Raw genomic sequence first — 21,578 nt, forward strand, 5'->3', positions numbered from 1 at the left:
CAGGCTCAGCAGTTGTGGCACACGGGCTTAGTTGCTCCGCGGCATGTGGGATCTTCCTGGACCAGGGCTCGAACCTGTGTCCCCTGCATTGGCAGGCGGATTCTTAACCACTGCGCCACCAGGGAAGCCCTTAAAGGGTCCTTTTTATGGTGCATAACCAGTTCTCACTGATTTTAATCTTTGTGAGTAGAAATCTTAGGAAATCTTGGAGTTGTCTTAGGACATAATGCATGCACTCTGGGTCTGAGTCCAGCAACCGAAGTCCAATGCGGTGGCTGATATCCCAGTGTGTAAAATGTGCTAGTGTTGTGATGAATCACTAACTCTTGGCTGAGGGCGGGCGCTCCACACCTCTGCTCTCAGATGGTCTCTCTGAGGATGAAGCCTGTTGGGCCTCTGAGGCTCCCCTCTGTAGACCCTGGACATCAAAGGCTTCTGAGGAAAGGGACAGGTGGGTGGGGGCACATGGCCCTCAGGACTGGCAGTACCAAGCTTCAGCAACTGGTAAGATTAGTGAGGCCTTGGGACTTCTAAGCCACAGAAAATTCCTGAGAGCCTGCTCAGTCTTGGGGATTGGTGCATTCTTGCATTCCCTTAAACCGTAAGAAATTTTGAAGCTTCCTCAGTTACTCATTCTCACCCATTTGCTTTTTAAATGTTTTTTTCCTCCCTCTTCTCCTCTTTCTTCTAATTTTATTGGCACTGAAATCCAGGATAAGTGTATCTTGTCAGTACCAAGCTGGCTGCCTTACTCTGAAGGGAAGCTCCGAGTCAGGGAAAAGGGCACACAGCAGAGATGAAATATTGGAGCAAGAAGACACTGTAGAGCTCATCTGCTTCAAATCCCTCTCTTGACAAACAGGAATCATGAAACAGGGGTACACAGCGAGTGGCAATTAGAACCAGTCTTCTGTGTCCAAATCCATCATTTTTTTTCCCCACTATTCCAGGCCATTGTCTGTGGGCCGTTCCTTCATTTATCAGCCACTGGGCACCTGCAACGTGACAGTCACTGGCTCATAAAGGAAAGTGTGAGACGTATCCCCATCCCCCTTCCTCCTCTGACCATGGTTCTAATCTTACGAGGAATCCCTGAAGGTTAGTGGAGACTGGCCTATCACTTGATGGATTGCTTTGGGTACTCTGAAAAAACTTCTGAGTAAAGGATACTGAAGTAGCTAACTGGCATCTTGACCGTAGTCTACGGGGCCCTTCATTCCATGGAGTGTGATGTCTAAGAGTAAAGCCTTATGGTGTGGCGGTGACGGTGTGGGAAGTGACATGGGGAACCTAAGGATAGCAGTAGAAGAACAGTGCCACAGAACATTTAGAAAACAGAAAATATGTACAATTTGAATCCCATGACAGTTTATCACTTTCGCATACATGTTTTTATATAATTGTAGTCAAGGTCTTAAACAGAATTCTCACCTAGAATTTAGTACCCCAAGTATGTATTATGCACCTGTGCTGTATCCACTCAGTCATGAGGATAATAAAAGTGAGTAACAATCATAATAATAGTGATGCCACAATATTCCTGGAAGATTATAGTTTTCAAAAGCACCATGTCACATATGACATTTGGTCTTCACAGCACCCCGGGGGATAGGTATAGGTTATTATCCATGATTTATGTAAAAGAAAGTTCAGAGATACCCTGCCTAAAGTTATCTAGTACATAAATAATGGTGACAGAATTAGAACACGGATCCCTTTCGGCCATGCTGTCTCACTTGCTTGGATATGGTGAGTGCCCTAAAGGAGTTGGCGGTTTTGTTGAGGAAACAAACACAGGTGACTCAGTTTATTCCAAATGTATAAGTGGCCAGCTGCCACAGAAGTGACAGGGGAAATGTGCTGAGATAAGGAAAATGTACAAATAGCCTGGAATAAATGCCCTTAAGAGGTATGGGACTTGTCCTGTGTATAAAAATATATGTAGGAGGTGGTGAAGAAAAGGAGAGAGCTTTCTAAGAACATATCTGGACAGAACATCTAAAAGAGATGGGCTGTTATCAGTAGGATTGAACCTGAATGCCAGCCTCAATCTGGCATTTTCCCACGGGTTATTGGAAAGCATCGGAGTTTTTCCTATGGGTTATCAGAAAGCATCTGAGTTTTAAATTGGAGATTGACAAGATGAAAGTGGCATTTTAGAAAACTGATCTGGTAATAACATGTAAGTTGGACTGGAAGAGGAAGAAACCAAAGGCGTAAACAAGGTAGGAGGTTCTTGCGGTGGTCCAAGTAAGAAATGAGGAGAAGTGATAGTAGAGCACTGGTAGTGGAAATGGGGAAGGGGAATGAGAGACATTTCACAGATACTTTATAGAATTCAGATCTAGAGAGGTCTTAGGGGATAGAAGAGAATGAATCAAAGGCCTGCAAGTAGAAGAATGATGGTGCTACTAATAGAAACAGACGAGTTAGAAGACAATGCAGTCTGACATGTGAGGTGAATTGGACTTTGGCCATAAAATTATAGAATTTTAGAAGAACCACCACATCAGGAAGGACTTGGATTCACACATTTTTCAAAATAAGGACATTCCTTTCAATGAAGCCTTAAATAGAAGTCCTGTATTATAAAACAGAAGCAAGTAGTAATGGAGTGGGAATTCTAGAGATCCGCTCCTTGGACCTTCCATGTCACCTCTGTAGAGCTGATGGGGTTCCATAAAGCATTATGCAGAGATGATGGACCCTACCCAGCACGCCCATTTTTAGACAACTGATCTGAGGCTTAAAGATGTTGCATAACTCTCCCCAGGTAAACTAACTGTTAGTGGAAGAGCCAAGGCTAAAACTTAAGCATGTAGTTGCCCCAGGTCAACTAACTGTTAGTGGAAGAGCCAAGGCTAAAACTTAAGCATGTAGTTGCCCCACGTCAACTAACTGGTAGTGGAAGAGCCAAGGCTAAAACTTAAGCATGGGGCTTCCCTGGTGGCGCAGTGGTTGGGAGTCCGCCTGCCGATGCAGGGGACACGGGTTCGTGCCCCAGTCCGGGAAGATCCCACATGCCGTGGAGCGGCTGGGCCCGTGAGCCATGGCCGCTGAGCCTGCGCGTCCGGAGCCTGTGCTCCGCAACGGGAGAGGACACAACAGTGAGAGGCCTGCGTACCACATTAAAAAAAAAAAAAAAACAAAAAACAAACTTAAGCATGTAGTTGCCGCACGTCAACTAACTGGTAGTAGAAGAGCCAAGGCTAAAACTTAAGCATGTAGTTGTCCCACGTCAACTAACTGGTAGTGAAAGAGCCAAGGCTAAAACTTAAGCATGTAGTATGTCCCCTACCACCTCATGACCACCTCTCATTCTGAATTTGAAATGGGAAGTGATAATTTCAAGCAAACAAACCCAGTGGTCAGTTGGTGATAAGGAACAGAAGTTAAAGAGTTAAGTGTGACGATAGTTGAACCCGTGAGAATGAAAGAACTCTGATCAAAGGAAACAGAGAAGAAAAAGTGGTGACTGAGCTTTGGCAAAAGTACCAAAGTTAGAGTATAAAAGGAGAAAGTAACCTTCTTATCCATGTGTACTGGGCCAGCAGAGGGAAGAAAAAAACCAATGAAGATGAAATAAAAAATTAGGAGGAAAAAGATCAGGACTTCTTATGTAACAGAAGCAAATGAGGCAGATGGTTTAAGGGGGCAGAGTCAGTGATGTCAAATATCACATGGTACGAAGACTGAGAAAATAGTCACTGAAAATCTTTCAAAGGATAGTTTCATCGGGTGATTAATGAGAAAGCTGAGCTTTCAGGTGGTGAGACAGTAGATACAGTAGTGGGTATGCACCATGTATTCAAGAAGCTTTGCAGCAGAAAGCAAATAGCACTAAAGTTAAGCAGGTCACACGAATAATTAAGTGAAAGGAATAACGAAAGGATTTTATCAGGCTGAAGAAACCGTATTCTTGGTTCTTAGGGTCTTGGGTAGGTGTAGGGGAACAAAAACAAAACAACAGCAAAGCACAATTCTAGCTCAGTAAATTATTTAAAAAGAGCTTTTCTAAATGGATAAATTACTTTGACCATTTCTTAAAGTAATTGACAAGGACTCTTAGAGGGGAAATTTCTGCCTTTGAGTAGCTTAACCTTTAAGAAGTCTAAAAACAACCTCCATGATATCTAGTTTCAGTTATTGAAAAACCTCTTCTTCCAGCCCTTTAATGATTCCTTCTAAGTATCACAGAAATGAGAGTTAAAAGGTTGACTGAGAAAAGATTTATTAGATAATCTTGTTCATTCTCCTGCCAAGTGCGGAATTGTTACTTATTGTGCATTTTCTAGTCTGGAGTGCTTTTTACTGTGTCAAGTGAGTGGTGTTCTTACCACTTCCTCTGGAATACTATTTCATAATCCTGTTGATCTCACTGTGCGGAAACTCTTGAGCCCCATCCTAATGTTTCCTTCTTAGTGTATACGTTGTACACCATTAACAATTTGTCCTTAATAACCTCCATCTGCACCGATCCATGTCCAGTTTGCAATCTCTAAGCATCTGGAACACCTTCACCAGTAGACACGTAATTCTTCAGGGCATATTACAACTATCAGGGTAAAGGGTGTGTATGTGATCAAAGATAAAGAGTCTACTAATTTTATGTTTCTAATGATGAAAGTTTCCTTCTATATTCCAGAAATTTGGGGTAGGAATAAGTCAAAAGAACAGTGAAGTTTTTAAGAAAGGGGCAAAGTCTTTCTAACTTATGATCCAACATCCCAGCAAAAGGTATTCCCCAGTTACTGAAGAGATAAGTTGGAACATTCCGGGTAGAGAATGTGAAACTCTTAAGGTAGGACCAGGACTTAGACTTGAAGCATGGATTTATAGAGTTAGAGATGAAGCACAAACTAGATACCCTCTGATATCCTTGAAAATGTGCTCCCTTATGGTCAGTTTGTCCCTTGTGTGATGGGTTGTTCTCAGAGAAGGTTTTGGCATATGTCCATTGGAGGTTCTATCCTGTGCTCCCAAGACAGTGGTCCTGGCTTCACCAGCTTTATCCTCATGGATCTTACAGGCTGATCATGCCCCCATAGAGGGGCCCAGATGGAAGCCTGAACATACAGTGGATTATGTCACAGGGGAGGAACAGTGAGCTTGGGGGAGCCATCTCTTTTATGTCAAGCAATAAGCAAGCCTTTTCTTTGTCCCAGAAGGAGACATCAGGGTTGTGTGCTACAAACACTAACTTGAGAAATGGGCCATAAAAGAGCTGTCAGGGCCTTGCTTCTAAGTTCAAAAACCTGTGGATCCTACTTTCTCTCAGATATCTTGACAATATGTCATAGAAACCTTAAGTTCAAATTTGGACAAATTATCTTCCCCCATACTTGCTGCTTTCTCTATTTTCCTTTTCACTGAGGCACTTACTCATTCTCAACGTTTTCCTCATCCACCAGGTCATCGGATTTTTTTTAGTTCTACCTCTTAAATATCTCTTATGTTTTGCCCTCTTCACATCACTGACTTGGGTTCTACCCTCGTTATAAAAAGGTCAGAATTAAATAGACAATTGCAATAGGCTCTAGCCTGGCATCCCTGCCTCTACTTCCACTTCCTGCAAACCAATATCCTAAAATGCAGAATTGTTCATGTAACTCCTGTGCTGAACACTCTTCATTCATTAAGCCTTCCGGGTAAAATCCAAGCTACTTATCCCCGTCCACCTACTTCTCCAGCTTCATCTACTGACATTTCCTGTAAGCTTTCTTACAGACCTTTTATAACAATTGCTTGCTGGTAAGCATGCACTTCTTGCCACTTTTAGACTCAGTATCATTTAAAACTTAGCATTCCTTGGCATGTGGTAGGCATGTAATATATGTATGCAGCACAAATACTTATTGAGTGGCTGAAAGTAAAAATAGGCTTAGCTTAAATGCAAGAAGGGTTTGACTTGGGGAATTATTTAGTTCCACCTTCTCTCTTTTGTACTCCCTTTAACCAGTTATAATGATGGAGCTCTTTTGACAAACGTTGGATGATAATTTAGCTAAATGAAAACACAAAAAGAGGGTACGGATATTGCTTATATCTACTTTGTACTTTGAAGGCAACCCCAAACTTGCCACCTACTAATAACTGTAATTCTCTTGTTAAGTTAAACAACTCTACTACAAATACAGACAAATCAAATTAACTTTACTTTTCTAAGGAACCAGTGAGTCATGAGTCATTACAATACTCCTCGCCTTTTTTGTTATAGTGGAAAAAGATAAAAGCACAGCACATCAAGTGGCTATCTAAAACTACTGTACTGTCTTCTAACCCTTAAAACACACCCATATTAACTTTAAATTATGTCTCTGCCAAAATGTATAACAAAAGCATTCACCCATCTCATTAATTCTGTGACTCTGTCAGCAATAGTCTGAACTTTTTTAAAAAATTTATTTTATTAAAGTATAGTTGATTTACAATGTTAATTTTTGCCGTACAGCAAAGTGCTTCCGTTTTACATATATATGTATATATATGTGTGTGTGTATATATATATACACACATACACACACACACACACACACACACACACACAGACATTCTTTTTCATATTCTTTTCCATATGGTTTATCACAGGATATTGAATATAGTTCCCTGTGCTATACAGTAGGACCTTGTTTATCCATCCTATAAATAACAGTTTGCATCTGCTAATCCCAAACTCCCAGTCCATCCCTCCCCCAACTCCTCCCTTCCCCCTTGGCAACTACAAGTCTGATCTCTCTGTCTGTGAGTCTGTTTCGTAGATAAGTTCATTTGTGTCGTATTTAGAGTCCACAGATAAGTGATATCATATGGTATTTGTCTGTCTCTTCCTGAAGGGTCTGACCTTTTATATCATGCCTGAGGCAGGCTTAGGCTCTAGGTCAGTAGTAACGCTTTTCAATGGTCACAAGTTGGTCCACTTCACTAAATGATGTTAAAGACCCAAGTCTCTGTTTACATGCTTGGACACACCTTTGACTGTAATGGAAATGAGAGTTCCCCTTCTGCTCTGTTTCCTCCTACGCCTCTTCAAGCCCTTAAAACACATCCATATGTTATTTCATCACAGAAGGAATTCCCTGTGACTTCTCTTTTTTTTTTTTTTTTTTTGCTTCTTTGCTTTATTTGCTAAATATTTTGCACAGTGCTTATTTTGTATCATTTCCCATATTAAGTGTAAGAGGAGACTCATTGGCACATTATAAATAAGCAATTAATGCTGAAAAGGGAGCCACTTCCAAAGCTACCATTTCCCCAGGAAATAAAGAAAACATGAGATCAGTACCCCAGAGATTCTACAAGTGTCTGTATGTCTTCTGTCTCCCTCTTTTTGCAGGATCAAATGAAAAATTGAGAAAGAATGCAGATAATTGAAATATACACACATTGCCTTAGTTATCTCAATGTTTTCACACAAAAAATATGCTTGGCTTGAATAGTATTATTAACCTCCATGTTTTAGTCATCATCTTCTTGAGTTTTAAAAGAAGGAAAAGGTAAAAAATGAAAGGGAAAGACATTTTCCCACTAGCTATCTAATTTACATTTGGTAGTGTATATATGTCCCTGCCACTCTCTCACTTCGCCCTGTGACTTCTCTTTATAAAATATTCTGATCCCATCTACATACACCTTTGGGTTTGTTGTTTTCAAGTTCTGGATTGTGTTTCTACTGGGACTGCTTCCCAAGATCCCTTTTTAGAAGTCTAATAAGAGCGTCTTTCTAATGACCTTTTAAGTCTAACTGGCTCGACTTGCCTTGGACCAGTCTTAATTTGAATGCCTTCAGGTAAAATCTTTACATGCTCAACATGCTCCCGATAATTTCCTATATTCCTTTATCTGGCCAACTTTGTTAATTTATGTAAACTCGCTAAATATCTATCCTGTAACCAGTTCCAGTCCTGGGAACACCTGCCAAACCATCTAAGTTGTCCTTTGTCCCTCCCTACCTACCCTTTGTCCTTCTGACAGAGTCCTTATCATCCAATGGAAACAGTATCCTTGACTGTTTGTCCAATGTGCTAGTCCTTCTTTAAGACCTATCTGAAGTGAGAAATTTCCCTCCATTGAGACTCCACTACCCCAGTGATTCTACCATCCCATATATGCAGGTCTCTGATCATTAAATTTGATCTCCTATTAAATCATTCTCCATTTTGAGTCCTGATATCAAGTCTGGGAGAATATGAGTTAAATCTTTTTCTCTGTTTTTAAATTAAAAATACTAAAAGAACTAAAAATAGTCGAGCCTCAATGTTTCACAGACTGGGTTGCCGTACAATTCTTCATTTCTAGTTTCCAGAGAAAACGATTTCCCAACCTTTGCTGTATCTACCTCGGGCAGTTATGTATAAGGGCATAGACTTACTCACCTTAAACACGCCTAACAACAGTTCTATCTCACCCTCCCAATAGGCCCTGTTTCCCACACACACTCACACAAATTACTTGCATAGTATTATAAATGAGTCTGTATATGCTTTTCAGGAAATTTTTTCATATTTGAAATAAAAACTTTGTTAAAGTAGCTAAAGTCAAATAGTTTTTGCTAACAGAGTTTTATCAAAACATGGATTAAAAACATAAAATAATTGCACAAAATGTGCCACTTTTGCAAAGAGTTACTTAGTTTGCTGGGAGCAGTAGCTAGGAGGCTAAGCTTTAGAATTACTTTTCTACTCTTGGGCAAATAGATCAATCACTTATAAAAGTGGATCTTCAGTTATAAATGGAAGCGATGACCTCTTTTATAGAGTTTGAAAGACCTGGTGGCTTTTGTCGGAATGCACAGAATCTACATAAACACCTATATGTTTTTGTTTTTTAACTTTATAGGAAATTAATGTGTTGACAGTCGCATTGGTCAACCAAGACCGAGAGAACAATATTGAGAAAAGAAGCCAAGGCTTAAAATCAGAGAAAGAAGCTCTGCTAATCGGTAAGGAAATTCTGTTTTCCTCATCTGTTCTCTCGTAGGTAGTAATTCACTTAAACAATATTTAAGTAATTCACCTCCAGCTTGTTAATGATTTAAAAGCTTTGTCAGAGGTAGGATTAACTTCATCGAGATTGTACTACACACATTTCAGATTAGGGCCATACAAGCCAGTGGGGACTCTGCTCTTCAGTAACTATGTGTATACCGGTTGGTTATCCAACGTAAAACTGAGTACAAGGAGAACAGATTGACTTGCATTTCACACGTTATAAATCTGAATTTCAAAATGTGGACACAACTGGACGCCAGGTTGGGTTCAGTGCAAAAGTTCCACACGAAGCCAGATCCCAAGGCTCAGGAGAGGCCACGTCCCGGGGTCAGTCCCAAGGCCAAACCTGAAATGCTGATGATACAGGGACATCTAGATTACAGTGCTAGGCCAGTCTAGGACAGTGTAACCAGGCTGCCCTGCCCAAGTCTGGACTCATTTATCCAAGATAAATAAGACGAGCTGGCCGCTAAGGAAGGGGAAAGAAGAAGCAAGGAAGTTGCTGTTCACGTAAACAGATTCAGTTGCCCCACAAAATATATCTAAGTTGGCTTTTTCTTTGTCAGGACCAGAGAAAGCTCTAAATAGTCTCCCTCTTCTTCTTTATTTATTTTTTATTGAAGTATAGTTGAATTACAATGTTGTGTGTGTTAATTACTGCTGTACAGAAAAGTGACTCAGTTATACATATATGTACACATCCTCTTTCATATTCTTTCCCATTACGGTTTATCACAGGGTATTGAACACAGTTCCCTGTGCTCTACAGTAGAACCTTGCTGTTTATCCATCCTGTAAATACCAGTTTGCATCTGCTAACCCCAAACTCCCAATCCAACCCTGTCCCCACTTGACAGTGATCATCAGCGTATACAAAAGCAGCACTCGGTCTCATAAGGAAGTCTTCTCAACGGGGCTGTGGCGGTACCGTGCCTGGGACCCCACCTTCGAAGGCTGCGTATTTAAGGCTGTCTCCGGAGTTCTCAAATCCAGAGAAGGAGACGCCACCTGCTTCACTCCCTGATGCACAGCACTGATTCAAGCTGCACCTTGGCACTGACCCCAGTGTGAGCTTCCAAGTTTAGCCTGGCTCCTCTATGCCATGATTAAGAGTGAGGAACGAGGCTGGTGTACACGTGAGACAAACCGTTCTTCTGTAGTTCGTTATCTGGCAGAAGTACCGCCTGGTTGCACTTTCTAAATACTGTATGCACTCACCTCAAAATGACAGGTACATCAGGTCCTGTAGAGGCTGGCACAGGAGGAATTAAATTCAAAAGATAGTCTCAACTTTCATCCATCATCTGTAGATTTTTCAACTACAAGGTTATTGGATAGGACATCAACTTAGAGCTACTCCAAGGAAAACCAATTATTTTTTTTTCCTCTGTGATGATACACAGCTGTAATAACATGCCGTGCACAAATTTCATCATAAGACATGCTGATGTGCTATCAATTCCAGGAACCCAGAATGAACCTGTATGTATGTAGTTAGCAAGTGGATTTTTCTTCTATTGGAAAATGTGTCAAACTCTGACAACTGTTTCTCTTTCGCTCAGTGTGACAAAGTTGTGATTTCCCCCGTGATACTTTCAGGGTATGAACAGAGCACATAATTAATGATCAGCAAACTCTCCCTCTTTAAGTCTGAATAATATAGACCATTTGACGGTAAAAAAATGGAAATGGGTATCCATTTTCTTTATTTCCTTCCTCTCACAATAGACTGCTGCTTCTCCTTTTATGTTCTACTTGGAGAACATAGTTCATTTACAATATCTGCTAAATAGTTACTGTATATATAGATAGATTATATACATACACACAGTATTTATGTTATTTTACATATATAATTTTACAGTATTTATATTATATATAAATTACTATAGGTGTAGACATGCACACACATACACACACACACGCACACACACACACACACACACACACAGGTCTTCCTCAATTTATGACAGGGTTACATGCCGATAAACTCATAAGTTTAAAATATGTAAGTCAAAAATGCATTTAATACACCTAACCTACCAAACATCATAGCTTAGCCCAGCCTACCTTAAACATGCTCAGAATACTTACTAGCTAACAGGCAACATCGAACACAAAGCCTGTTTTATAATAAAGTGCTGAATATCTCATGTAATTTATTAACTACCCTCCTGAAAGTTAAAAACAGAATTGGCTGTGTGGGTCCAGAATGGTGTGTCAGCTGTTCACCCTCATGATCGTGTTGCTAACTGAGAGCTTCGTCTCAGTACCGCTGTCCAGCATCAGAATATGATACTGCATATCACTAGGTGGGGAAGAGATCAAAATTCAATATTTGAACTATGGTTTCTACTAAATGTGTATTGCTCTCGCACCGTCATAAAGTCAAAAAAATTGTTAAGTTGAACCATTGTTAAGTTGGGGACCATGTGTATCCACACACACGACACAAACATTTTTTTTCAATCGGCCACCTCAAAAGTTTAAAAACAATATGCTTTACACACTGTAGGTTAATGGGAGTAAATACGAGGGTTATGTTTATAACATGTCAACTCTGCTGAGGTCTCTAATATTAGAAAAAACTTAAAAATTGGTAAATTCAGCTGTTTGGAATTAAAAATTTAGGAAGTGGGGATCTTCAGTAAAAATTAGGTACAACCGACTCCAAATTTTCCAGGCCTTTTCTCTCACTTTTGGTCTCTTAAACTGGTCCCTCATATTAGCATTTGAAGTTCAGCGTTGAGCAAAAGAAAAACAGCATGTGACACTCAATTTGAATCAATATATGAGACTGTTTAGGTAGAAGGGAGGCTGGAGATTTAAGGTGTGGTTAAATTTAGGAGTTTAATTTTCCCTTCATTTCTCCATTACCTCTCCACCACAATATTTTATTTTACTCTGTTTAATGGAAGTTTTATTACAGATGTGACTTCCTGCCCAAACCCTACCCCAAAATTCCTAGGTACTTACACTGTTTTGTAGTCAAAGAGAGAGTAATCATCCAAAAGAATGCCAGGGTAGAGAAGTTTCCAAGACTGGCAACACGGATCTTGCCAAAGGGTGCAGTTGTCCCCGCCATTAAATGTGCCTCTCTGCTAACTGAGTTTGGCCGTTCGTGGTTTGTAGAAATCTAAATGTTGGGACCATAAAGACCTCTCCTGCAGCTTCTGGAATCCAGATAAGGACTGTGATAGAGACAGAATGACAGAACATGGGTCCAGAACTGCTCTGGACCAGGCTAGAGAGAAAAAGGAGTTTCTGGTGCTGGGGCTACTCTTTTCTGAAGAATACTTGTGGGGAGAATGATTCTGGGAGCCCCCTGGACTTCTGATACCTCTGGAGGGGTCAGGAATACTCTGCAATTTCCCTGGAATCTTCCCTTGGAATAATTAAACCCATATATAAGATACAGTAGGCCTGCTCTAAGTCACTCTAAAAGGCTAGGAGCACAGCAGAAAATCTCCCTTGTATTGGAACTGCTTATTGGCAAAATCTTCGGCACATGTAGATGCCTATATATGTGCTATACACGAATATATTCAGGTAACACCCTCTTGGGACACACAGATGTTATATAAAAAATGCACAGTGGCACAAATCTTGATTGCCTGGAAGAGAAGAGAGGAGTGAAAGATAAGCTATTCAAATGGATTTCATCTACAGAAAACATAAAACTGAGGCTAGAGCTTCCTAAATAATGAGCAATCCTCGTTATTTGTGACATTAATTTATCTGGGCAAAAGAGTATATTCTTTCCAGAGATTCTCATGGCCATTTTATAAAATTGGTGTCTTTAAGACATATTAAATTATATATCCATTACAGAAGATCAGTGGAATTTCATCAGTGACACTACTTGGAGCTTTGCAGATTTCCATCCTGAGTCCCTTGGGAGATCCACCATTCTACCAAACTTTCTGCTTGACAATGAACGGGCATCGAGTGCTATGTTCCAACTCAACTAAAGTAGCTAGGCCCTTAGGAAGCACTTCATTATTGATTGCTAGATTATTTATTATGCAATCAATCCTTGTGAAGACAGGTTGGCATATAATTGAACCTAAAAGAATTACATTTTTACGGGAGTTTTGGAGGGTAGCATTTTATATCTCAAAACTGTATGGGAACCACACATGAGGTCAGCTTGACATTGCCTAGTGTCTATGCCAGAACTCCTGGTTCCTTTCACATGTGCCCTACATGTTGGATTTGGCATGCGTTGAACTTGTGTGGGAGAGGATGAGTCAATGCTTCTGGTTTAGGACCAAAGCTTTGGAGCTGTGTTTGGCTGGAGACCCCTGGCTATTGTTATGAAGGAGAATGGATCAGAATTTTTTATTGACAGGCACATAGCTCTAAGGAGATGCTGACAGTCTAACCCTGGGTCTGTATCACTCCATCCTCTCTTCTTTTTAATTAATTCCAACACAACACATTTCCAATCCCAGCAGCCCCGACTGGCACCCTGTCAATGCTGGTCATCATTGTAAATCCCATCCAAATATAGTCAAAACCTTCTCAACAGCTCTGTTTATAAAGTTGCTGTTCCAAACTCCCCCAGACCCCTGAGAACCATCCTCACATTCTCAACGATCAGGCAAGCTTCTTCACATACCATCGTGACTCCTCTGTGGATCAGGACATACATATTATGGGTAACCAAGATGACTGTTCACATCAAGCCCCTCCCCTCCTACCACCACCACCATTTCCACCACTCTCACCATTTAACCCATCTCCTCACAGCCAGCCTAAATCTGAATTGGAATGTCCCCCCTTATACATGGGTATTAGGAAGCAGATGAAGGAAATGTAGAGAAAAAGAAGGTGGAGTGGTGACTTTTTGGTGTTTTCAGTGAACAGAGTTGAGGCTATATTTAGGCTGCACCTGAGAAAAGTAATCTGGGGAGTGTGTTCTTGTCTGAAAGCTACTGACCGTAAAGAATGAGTCATTGACCTAAATCTTGTTTCCAAGACACAAATGTCCGTATCAGTAAATCAACAAACATTTGTCAAGAGCCTACTCCAAAAACTACCAGCCTTCATTGTGGAAAAGAATCATCTGGGCAGCCTGTTTAAAAGACAGAATCTTTGTCCTCACACACAGAGATTCTGTTTATTGTAAAACTAACATGCAAGGTGATACTGAAGCAGTCACCTCTGGGACTGTGTTTTGGGAGCTAGTGGCCTGCCACGTACCAAGACGTATCTTAGCGGACGGTGGTGATAAGGTGATCTCTTCCCTCAAGAATTTTATAGGCTAGTGAGAAAGAAAGTAGTTAATGACCATGAAACTAAAATCAGAAATACAGAGAAGGAGCTATTTCTGCTGCAGATGCCTTGTGGGAAGAAAGGACAATTGAGGGAGCCCTAAAGGATGAATAGAGTTTCCTCTGGTTAGATGGGGAGTTGTCAAGGCCATTTCAGACACAAGGAACAATTTACTGAAAGGCCCAAATACAGTCTCAGGAGTTGAGTTAAAATAAGACAGAAAGACAGATATTTTTTAAAAAAACTAAAAAACTAACTGCACAAGATCAGGTGTTATAATCACCAAATAAGTAGAAAAAACTGCTTTTTGGAAAATTAAAGGTTTTTAGAATCCCAAGGCACTTAGAATCATCAGACCAAAACCACAAGTGTTTGATCAGTCTTCTGCTACCTACTCCCAGTCTTGTCTCTCTCCACTTCGCATAAATGCTTTGTCACTCTGCAGCCACCCACAGACAACTGTCCCCTAGTGGCTTAGTGGGAGACCCTGATTTCACATAACCCCTCCCTGATGGCTCTCCAGACTTCTGGTCAGTCCTCTGTAGGTTTCCAGCGAAATATGACTGTGTCTAGAGACATCTGTTCCTCTGCAGAGCTGAGATTGCTGGAGACAGATCCCAAAGAATCTTGCTGTGATTTATGTCAGAGAGTTCTGCCTGTGTTTTCCTCTAGGAGTTTTATAGTATCCAGTCTTACAGTTAGTCTTTAACCCATTTTAAGTTTATTTTTGTGTATGGTGTTGGAGAATGTTCTAATTTCATTCTTTTACATGTCGATGTCCAGCTTTCCCAGCACCACTTGTTAAAGGGACTGTCTTTTTTCTCCATTGTATATTCTTGCCTCCTTTGTCATAGATTAATTGGCCGTAAGTGTGTGGGTTTACTTCTGGGCTTTCTATCCTGTTCCATTGATCTATATATCTGTTTTTGTGCCAGTATCAATACAATACAATTTTAAGAATAAGAGTCCATAAGAGAAAAAGAAATCTGTATATTATGTTGAGATATGTTCCCTCTGTGCCCACTTTCGGGAGAGTTTTTATCCTAAACGGATGTTGAATTTTATCAAAAGCTTTTTCTGCGTCTGTTGAGATGACCATTTGGTTTGTAGTTTTCAGTTTGTTAATGTGGTGCATCACATTGATTGATTTGCGGATACTGGAGAATCCTTGCGTCCCTGGGATAAATCCCACTTGATCCTGGTGTGTGATCCTTTTAATGTGCTGTTAGAGTTGATTTAGTAGTGTTTTGTTAAGGACTTCTGTATCTATGTTCATCAGTGATACTGGCCTGTAGTTTTCTTTTTTTGTAAAATATCTTTGTCTGGTTTTGGTATCAGGGTGATAGTGATAGTGACTTCATAGAATGAGGTCAGAAGTGTTCCTTCCTCTGCAAGTTTTTGTAATAGTTTCAGAAGGACAGCTGTTAACTCTTCTCTAAATGTTTGGTAGAATTCACCTGTGAAGCCATCTGGTCCTGGACTTTTGTTTGTTGGAAGTTTTTAAATTATTGATTCAATTTCAGTACTGGTAATTGGTCTGTTCATATTTTCTGTTTCTTCCTGGTTCGGTCTTGGGAAATTGTACCTTTCTAAGAACTTGTCCATTTCTTCTAGGTTGTCCATTTTATTGGTGTATAGTTGCTCATTACCAGTCTCTTATGATCCTCTGTATCTCTGTGGTGTCAGTTGTAACTTCTCCTTTTTCATTTCTGATTTTATTGGCTTGCGCCCTCTCTCTTTTTTTCGTGGTGAGTCTGGCTAAAGGTTTATCAATTTTGTTTATCTTTACAAAGAACCAGCTTTTTGTTTCATTGATCTTTTCTATTTTTTTCTAAGTCCCTATTTCATTTATTTCTACTCTGATCTTTATGATTTCTTTCCTTCTACTAATGCTGGGTTTTGTTCTTCTTGCTCTAATTGCTTTAGGTGTAAGGTTAGGTTGTTTATTTGAGATTTTTCTTGTTTCCTGATGTGAGCTTATCTCACTATTAACTTCCCTCTTAGAACTGCTTTTGCTGTGTCCCATAGGTTTTGGATCGTGGTGTTTTCGTTGTCATTTGTCTCTAGGTATATTTTTATTTCCTCTTTGATTTCTTCAGTGACCCATTGGTCGTTGCAAACACTTCTAATTGGTTTCCCAGTTTCCCTTTTGTCTATTCACCATACAGCAGCTTGAATGAAAATTTGAAAACATAATTCAGCTCATATCATGCCCCTGCTTAGAACCCTTCCATTGGTTTCCTGCTATGTCTAGAGCTTAATCCAACCCCCTTAAACTGGGGCCCTAAGTGATCTGGCTCCCCACCTACCTCTAAACGCATGCTGCACCACTCTGAAGCCAAGTTTGTTCCTGCCACCTCATTTCCACCTCAGGTCCTTTGCACTCGCTGGTGCCCGTACCTGAGTCACCTTCCCCCAGGCTCTCTGTGGCTGACTCCTCTTCATCTGACACACGGACAAATTCACCTTCCTTGACCTCCTATAAAGCAGCTCTCCACCAAGCTTGAGGATACTCCCCACTCCTGTCCTGTTACCTGTTTTGTTTTCTGCAATATGCCCACCACTCTCTGAAAATATCTCCTTTTTTAATCTTTGCATTTATCATCTGTGTTGCTTACCTAGAATGTAAGTTCTCCAAGAGCAGGAACCTTGTCTGTCTGGGCAACGCTGTGTCCCTAGGACCTTGGCATCTAATTGCTGCTAAGGAAATGAATCAGTAAAAATCTAGCACTACTTGGTTAATTTAAATGCCGTTCCCTTGGTCTTGGTGACATCTAAAAATGAGAATAAACTAGATGATGTTGATGGGAAAAGCTCAAAATGCCTTTATGTGCTTGTTTAAATGGGCCTTCCTAATGAGGGATTTGCCACATGCTGTCTGGAGCTGGTTTGTGTATCTTTCTAAAGTAGTGTTTCAGGCCCTGAACTGTGCAGGAAACTCAAAGAGTACTGACAGCCTCCTCTATTCCTTCTTTATTTTCTTAAACTAGCTGCTTACAGTTGTATTTTCCACTGTTGGGAAACCCATTCTTAAATGTGGAGACCTCGCTTCTCCATGGAGCCAGCCAAGACCAATTGTTGAGTCCATCCCTTTGGAGATCCACCAGTTCAGTAATGGCTGAGTTCTCCACCCTCAGTTCCTAGTGTTCCTTTTACCCAGCCTTTATAGTGTTTATGGTCTTCCAGAGAACCATAAATAGTTTCCAATTCTGGGTTTGTAGCATTTTTCATTGGATTTTGAGTTACAGCTATCCATTTTTTTTTTTCCCCATTCTCAGGAAATATCCCAGTTCCTTTAAAGGAGCTTTAAGAGGCTTTCGTTTGATTGTTTAGGAAGCTTCCCCGAAGTGAATCTGATCCAGAACCAGGGCCTGGAAACTACATTTTCTCAGACGCCATGACTGATGCTTCTGTGATGCTACTGGGATGGGCAGGTGCAAGGGGGGAGGCGGAGGGAGGGTGCGGTACTTGGGGGATGGTGGCTGAGGGTTCCCATTTCTACTGCATCTCTAGCAATACTGAAGAACTTGGTAGCCATCCACAGGAAAAGCTTGGAAAACCTTTATTTAACTACCTGCTTTGACCCCACGTGTATTTAGTGGCAATTGCTAAACGTTTATAAAGAAAAGCTAATGGCTTGTTAATTTCAGCTACCACTAAGATGGTTCTAAATACTCTCCTAGGGAAAAATACTCACGTCCGGATTAGGATTTTTAATCTGATTTTAGAAAGATATATAGAAATCACATGTGCATTTTCCCCTTAGCTTTATGAGCAAAATAGTTTCAATAAAAAGTTTCCATGCCCGAAATATCCAAGTTACTCTGTCCTGAATTCATAACAGGATGAACAGGATGAGATAAGGGCAGGAATCACCGACGAATAATTCCTCAAAGTTACCTGGTATTTGAAAGAGTACTACATCCTTGGTTAGTACTGGTAGCAATTTTTAAGGTTCTTATTTCTCCTGATGTGTCAGTAATAGAACAGTAGAAATTTCAAAGAAGTAAACTGGCCATTCTCAGTTCTAGAGGATAAATTCATTCAACATACATTTATTGTAAATGTATACTGTATTCCTGCTACTGAACCAGAACACACAAATGCTGTCTAAGGGCAGAGTTCCTTGGGGTCACAGACCCAAGATTAGGGCTGTGGGTCAGTAAACAGTGAGGGAGATTGGTCTGCCTCTCAATCACAGAGGCAAGAAAAGCGGCCACTCCAGGTCCTCCCACTTCTGGTATCCCTGAATTTCCTCCTTCATCTTCTTAGGTCAAGAGTTGTCAGCCACGCCCCCATAGCCCCCACCCCCATCCTCTTCTGAACCATCCTATTCATTCTATTGGAGGCATTTAACTAACGTCATGTCACACTCCCAAGGGCATTTATAGGAGAGGCTGCACGTTATCCAGGAGATGTTGATGATTCTTTGTCCTGTAGGGATATTAACATAAAAAATGTTTTTCTCTATTTGCTGGGGCCCTTGGGATACTTGTAAGGCTGCTCAAGCCCGTCTACCTTCTGAGATGCCCCCTTGTCCCATGGGAAACTCACACATTCTTGTCACCCAAAGGCTGCAGCACCCCACCGCCTCCCCTGTGCTCGGCTGGGCACCAAGCCAGATTAGTCAGTCTGCTGCCTAAGCGGAAGTCCAGCCGAGGAAAGGAATGTGCTTCGCCGCCTTGCAGGGCCCCTCCAGTCTCTACAAGCCGCTCTCTTGAGACGCCTCCTCCCCTCCCTGGGAGCATCGCATTTAAGAGAAGAGAAAAGCTTCTCACTAGGAACACCCTCGCCTTCTCACAAAGCCAGCCAGCACTGACTGCTCCTTCTCCCTTCCCTGTCCTCCTCCTTTCCTCCTTATAGGGGGCAGGGGTCTGCCTACCATTTGTTGGAGGCTCTCTGTGGAAAGCAGTAGACAGACATAGTACCACTTGTCCCCAGCCTGGGACAGCAGGGAAAGCCCCACTCACCATCCTGAAATAGAAGCAGTTCCCCTTGGGAATTCCCTGGCGGTCCAGTGGTTAGGACAGTGCTTTCACTCCTGAGGGCCCAGGTGCAATCCCTGGTCGGGGAACTAAGACCCCACAAGCCACGCAGCATGGCGAGGCAAAAAAAAAAAAAAAAAAATCAATTCCCCATAAGAATTCTGCCCCCTCTCTCCCACGTAAGGAATGCAAATGGAAATGTTATTTTTTTAAATACTTCTATTCTAATTTATTTTCTAAGTAAATCATTCATGAGATTCTATACTTTAACTCTTCTTGGTAACAGAATTACTTATAGTGCCACCTCACGAGATTTGAGAATTTCAGGCACAGGGAAGCAGTTGCCAGGTCTATAGAGTTAAAACATAAATTAACAAAGTGGTAGGAGGGGGACAAAACAATCCCATTTACATATATTAAAAATGGCTGTCTGCCACTTAAAGAGATTACAACTACCATTGTTACCTTCTATCATCACCATTATTTCATAAGAGAAGGACATTTTAACAAAAAACGAAGAACATAATCTCAGAATAAAACGGTAGTGCTTTATATTTCAGGGAAAAGGTCAGTCTCTGAAGACTGAGGTTTTAGCTTTATGGAGAAATGTAACTAATCGTCTCTATGTGCCTCATTTCACTGTCCACCAAGAAAACCCACATAAAAGCAGTGTTCTGAGAATAGGTCTTGAAAGTACTTGTGTAGACTCTTTGGTTCTCTGTTCTCAGCCTAAGGATAAACGGAGAACTTTTCTTTAAAACCTGGCACACACCCAGAGCATGCCAAGCATCACACAGGAGATCAGGGGGCCGTGAGACCCTATCCCAGGTCAATCCAAGGCCACCCTGCAGTTCATAGCCTGACCTAGTGCAGAACGGTGTGCTCGGCCTGCACCTGCCCTGACTGCATTTCATACAAGTGTGGCTCTTCCCTCTGACCTTTGGCTTTCGAGCACCAAAGCATCACAATAAACAGAACGTTGAGGCCTTATCCTCAAATTTGACTCATCTCAAAGCCTGTTTCAAAGAGAAGCCAAAAATGTCCGTCTGAACACAGTTTCTTAACAAATAGGGGCACACAGCCTATGGAGTTGACGTCCTCATTTTCACCATTTTGATTTTGGATATAAGAGCAGGGAGGGTAGGAGGGTAATGCTTTTACGTCAGCCCCGACACTACCGTTCACCTTTTCATTTGTCAGTACAATGTTGACAGTTGACTTTCACGACGGGAAAGCCCTCTGATTGATAATCAGACTCCAGCCAAACCGTCCATTCCTGGGCCTTTTAAAATGATCTTGTAAATTACAGCAGCGAGAAGGCGAGAGCAGGCTAGCTCCCTTTCAACAAACAGCGAGAGCCAGGGGGAAACGGCAAAGGATTTGTGCGTCCTTCTAGTGGCAGTGAGGGGAAATATGGATTAAATACTCTTTGTAACTAGCAGCTGTAATTATCAGGGGAATTTGACACAGCTGTAGGAGCCGTTTTCATACTGCAGAGTCTAGTGAGGGAAAGAAAAGGATCATTTGATCCTTCCAATAATTACGATTTTATATTGGCAAATCAAGCATAAAATTGGTAGTTGAAATGCTTCCAGGAGTCTTTGTTTAGAAATACCTTCATTCATCTGTGTGTTTTCTCAGAGTCTTGCTTTTCCAACTACTGTCGTTCCAGGAGACAGTGTTCTGTTGGCCATGTTACCGTTACCGTCTTCAAACTGTGCAGTCATTGAATGCTTGCCGAGCGCCGTTAGAAATGGCAAGACCACGACTCAGCCTGACAAAACTGTCACTGGGGTCAGATGACATTATTCGCCTGACACTTTGATTTGCCTCTCAATAACGTCCAGCGTTTGTCTTTTTAATTCAGGCATCATATCAACGTTTCTTCACGTCCACCCCTTTGGAGCCAATATAGAATATCTCTGGTCATACATGCAGCAGCTGGACTCCAAGGTAAGTCCTGTTTCTCAACTTGCATTTTTGCTAAAAGGTAGCATGTTGACTGCTGGCTGCAGGTCGAAGCTGTGTGAGCTGCGTTAGGGATATAACAGTGTATGGAGGTTTATCCGTACTTCTTCGCGGGAACTCAGTTTCTGGCAGAGAGTTGTCTTCTTTTCACTTGCTTTTGTCTTTGTAGAAAGAAAAGCAGTTATCGAAAATGACAGTGACTTTCAGCACATGCCAGATTACTTTGAAAAGCATATGAGGCAAAAAACAAAAAAAAAAAACAAAAAAAAAACAAAAAAAATGCTTGGGCTTCCCTGGTGGCGCAGTGGTTGCGCGTCCGCCTGCCGATGCAGGAGAACCGGGTTCGCGCCCCGGTCCGGGA

General features: G+C 41.3%; 1 protein-coding gene across 18 annotated transcripts in view; it reads left to right on the forward strand.

The window, feature by feature from the left end:
* ENOX1 (ecto-NOX disulfide-thiol exchanger 1) overlaps positions 1-21,578 on the forward strand; it is a 657,005-nt gene that overhangs the window by 603,662 nt on the left and 31,765 nt on the right. For 14 of the 18 annotated variants that reach the window (XM_028497888.2, XM_028497885.2, XM_055089622.1 and 11 more), the window contains 2 exons: positions 8,836-8,938; positions 21,117-21,202. In XM_028497888.2, coding sequence (XP_028353689.1) covers positions 8,836-8,938; positions 21,117-21,202 — 189 coding nt within the window. Of the gene's footprint in view, positions 1-8,835; positions 8,939-9,844; positions 10,055-17,542; positions 17,690-21,116; positions 21,203-21,578 lie in introns of those variants that run through there. The other 4 variants (XM_028497889.2, XM_028497890.2, XM_028497884.2 and 1 more) reach the window with 3 other exon arrangements.

This window comes from Physeter macrocephalus, chromosome 13 (assembly GCF_002837175.3).
Source record: "Physeter macrocephalus isolate SW-GA chromosome 13, ASM283717v5, whole genome shotgun sequence".
In the NCBI taxonomy this organism is placed as follows: Eukaryota; Metazoa; Chordata; class Mammalia; order Artiodactyla; family Physeteridae; genus Physeter; species Physeter macrocephalus.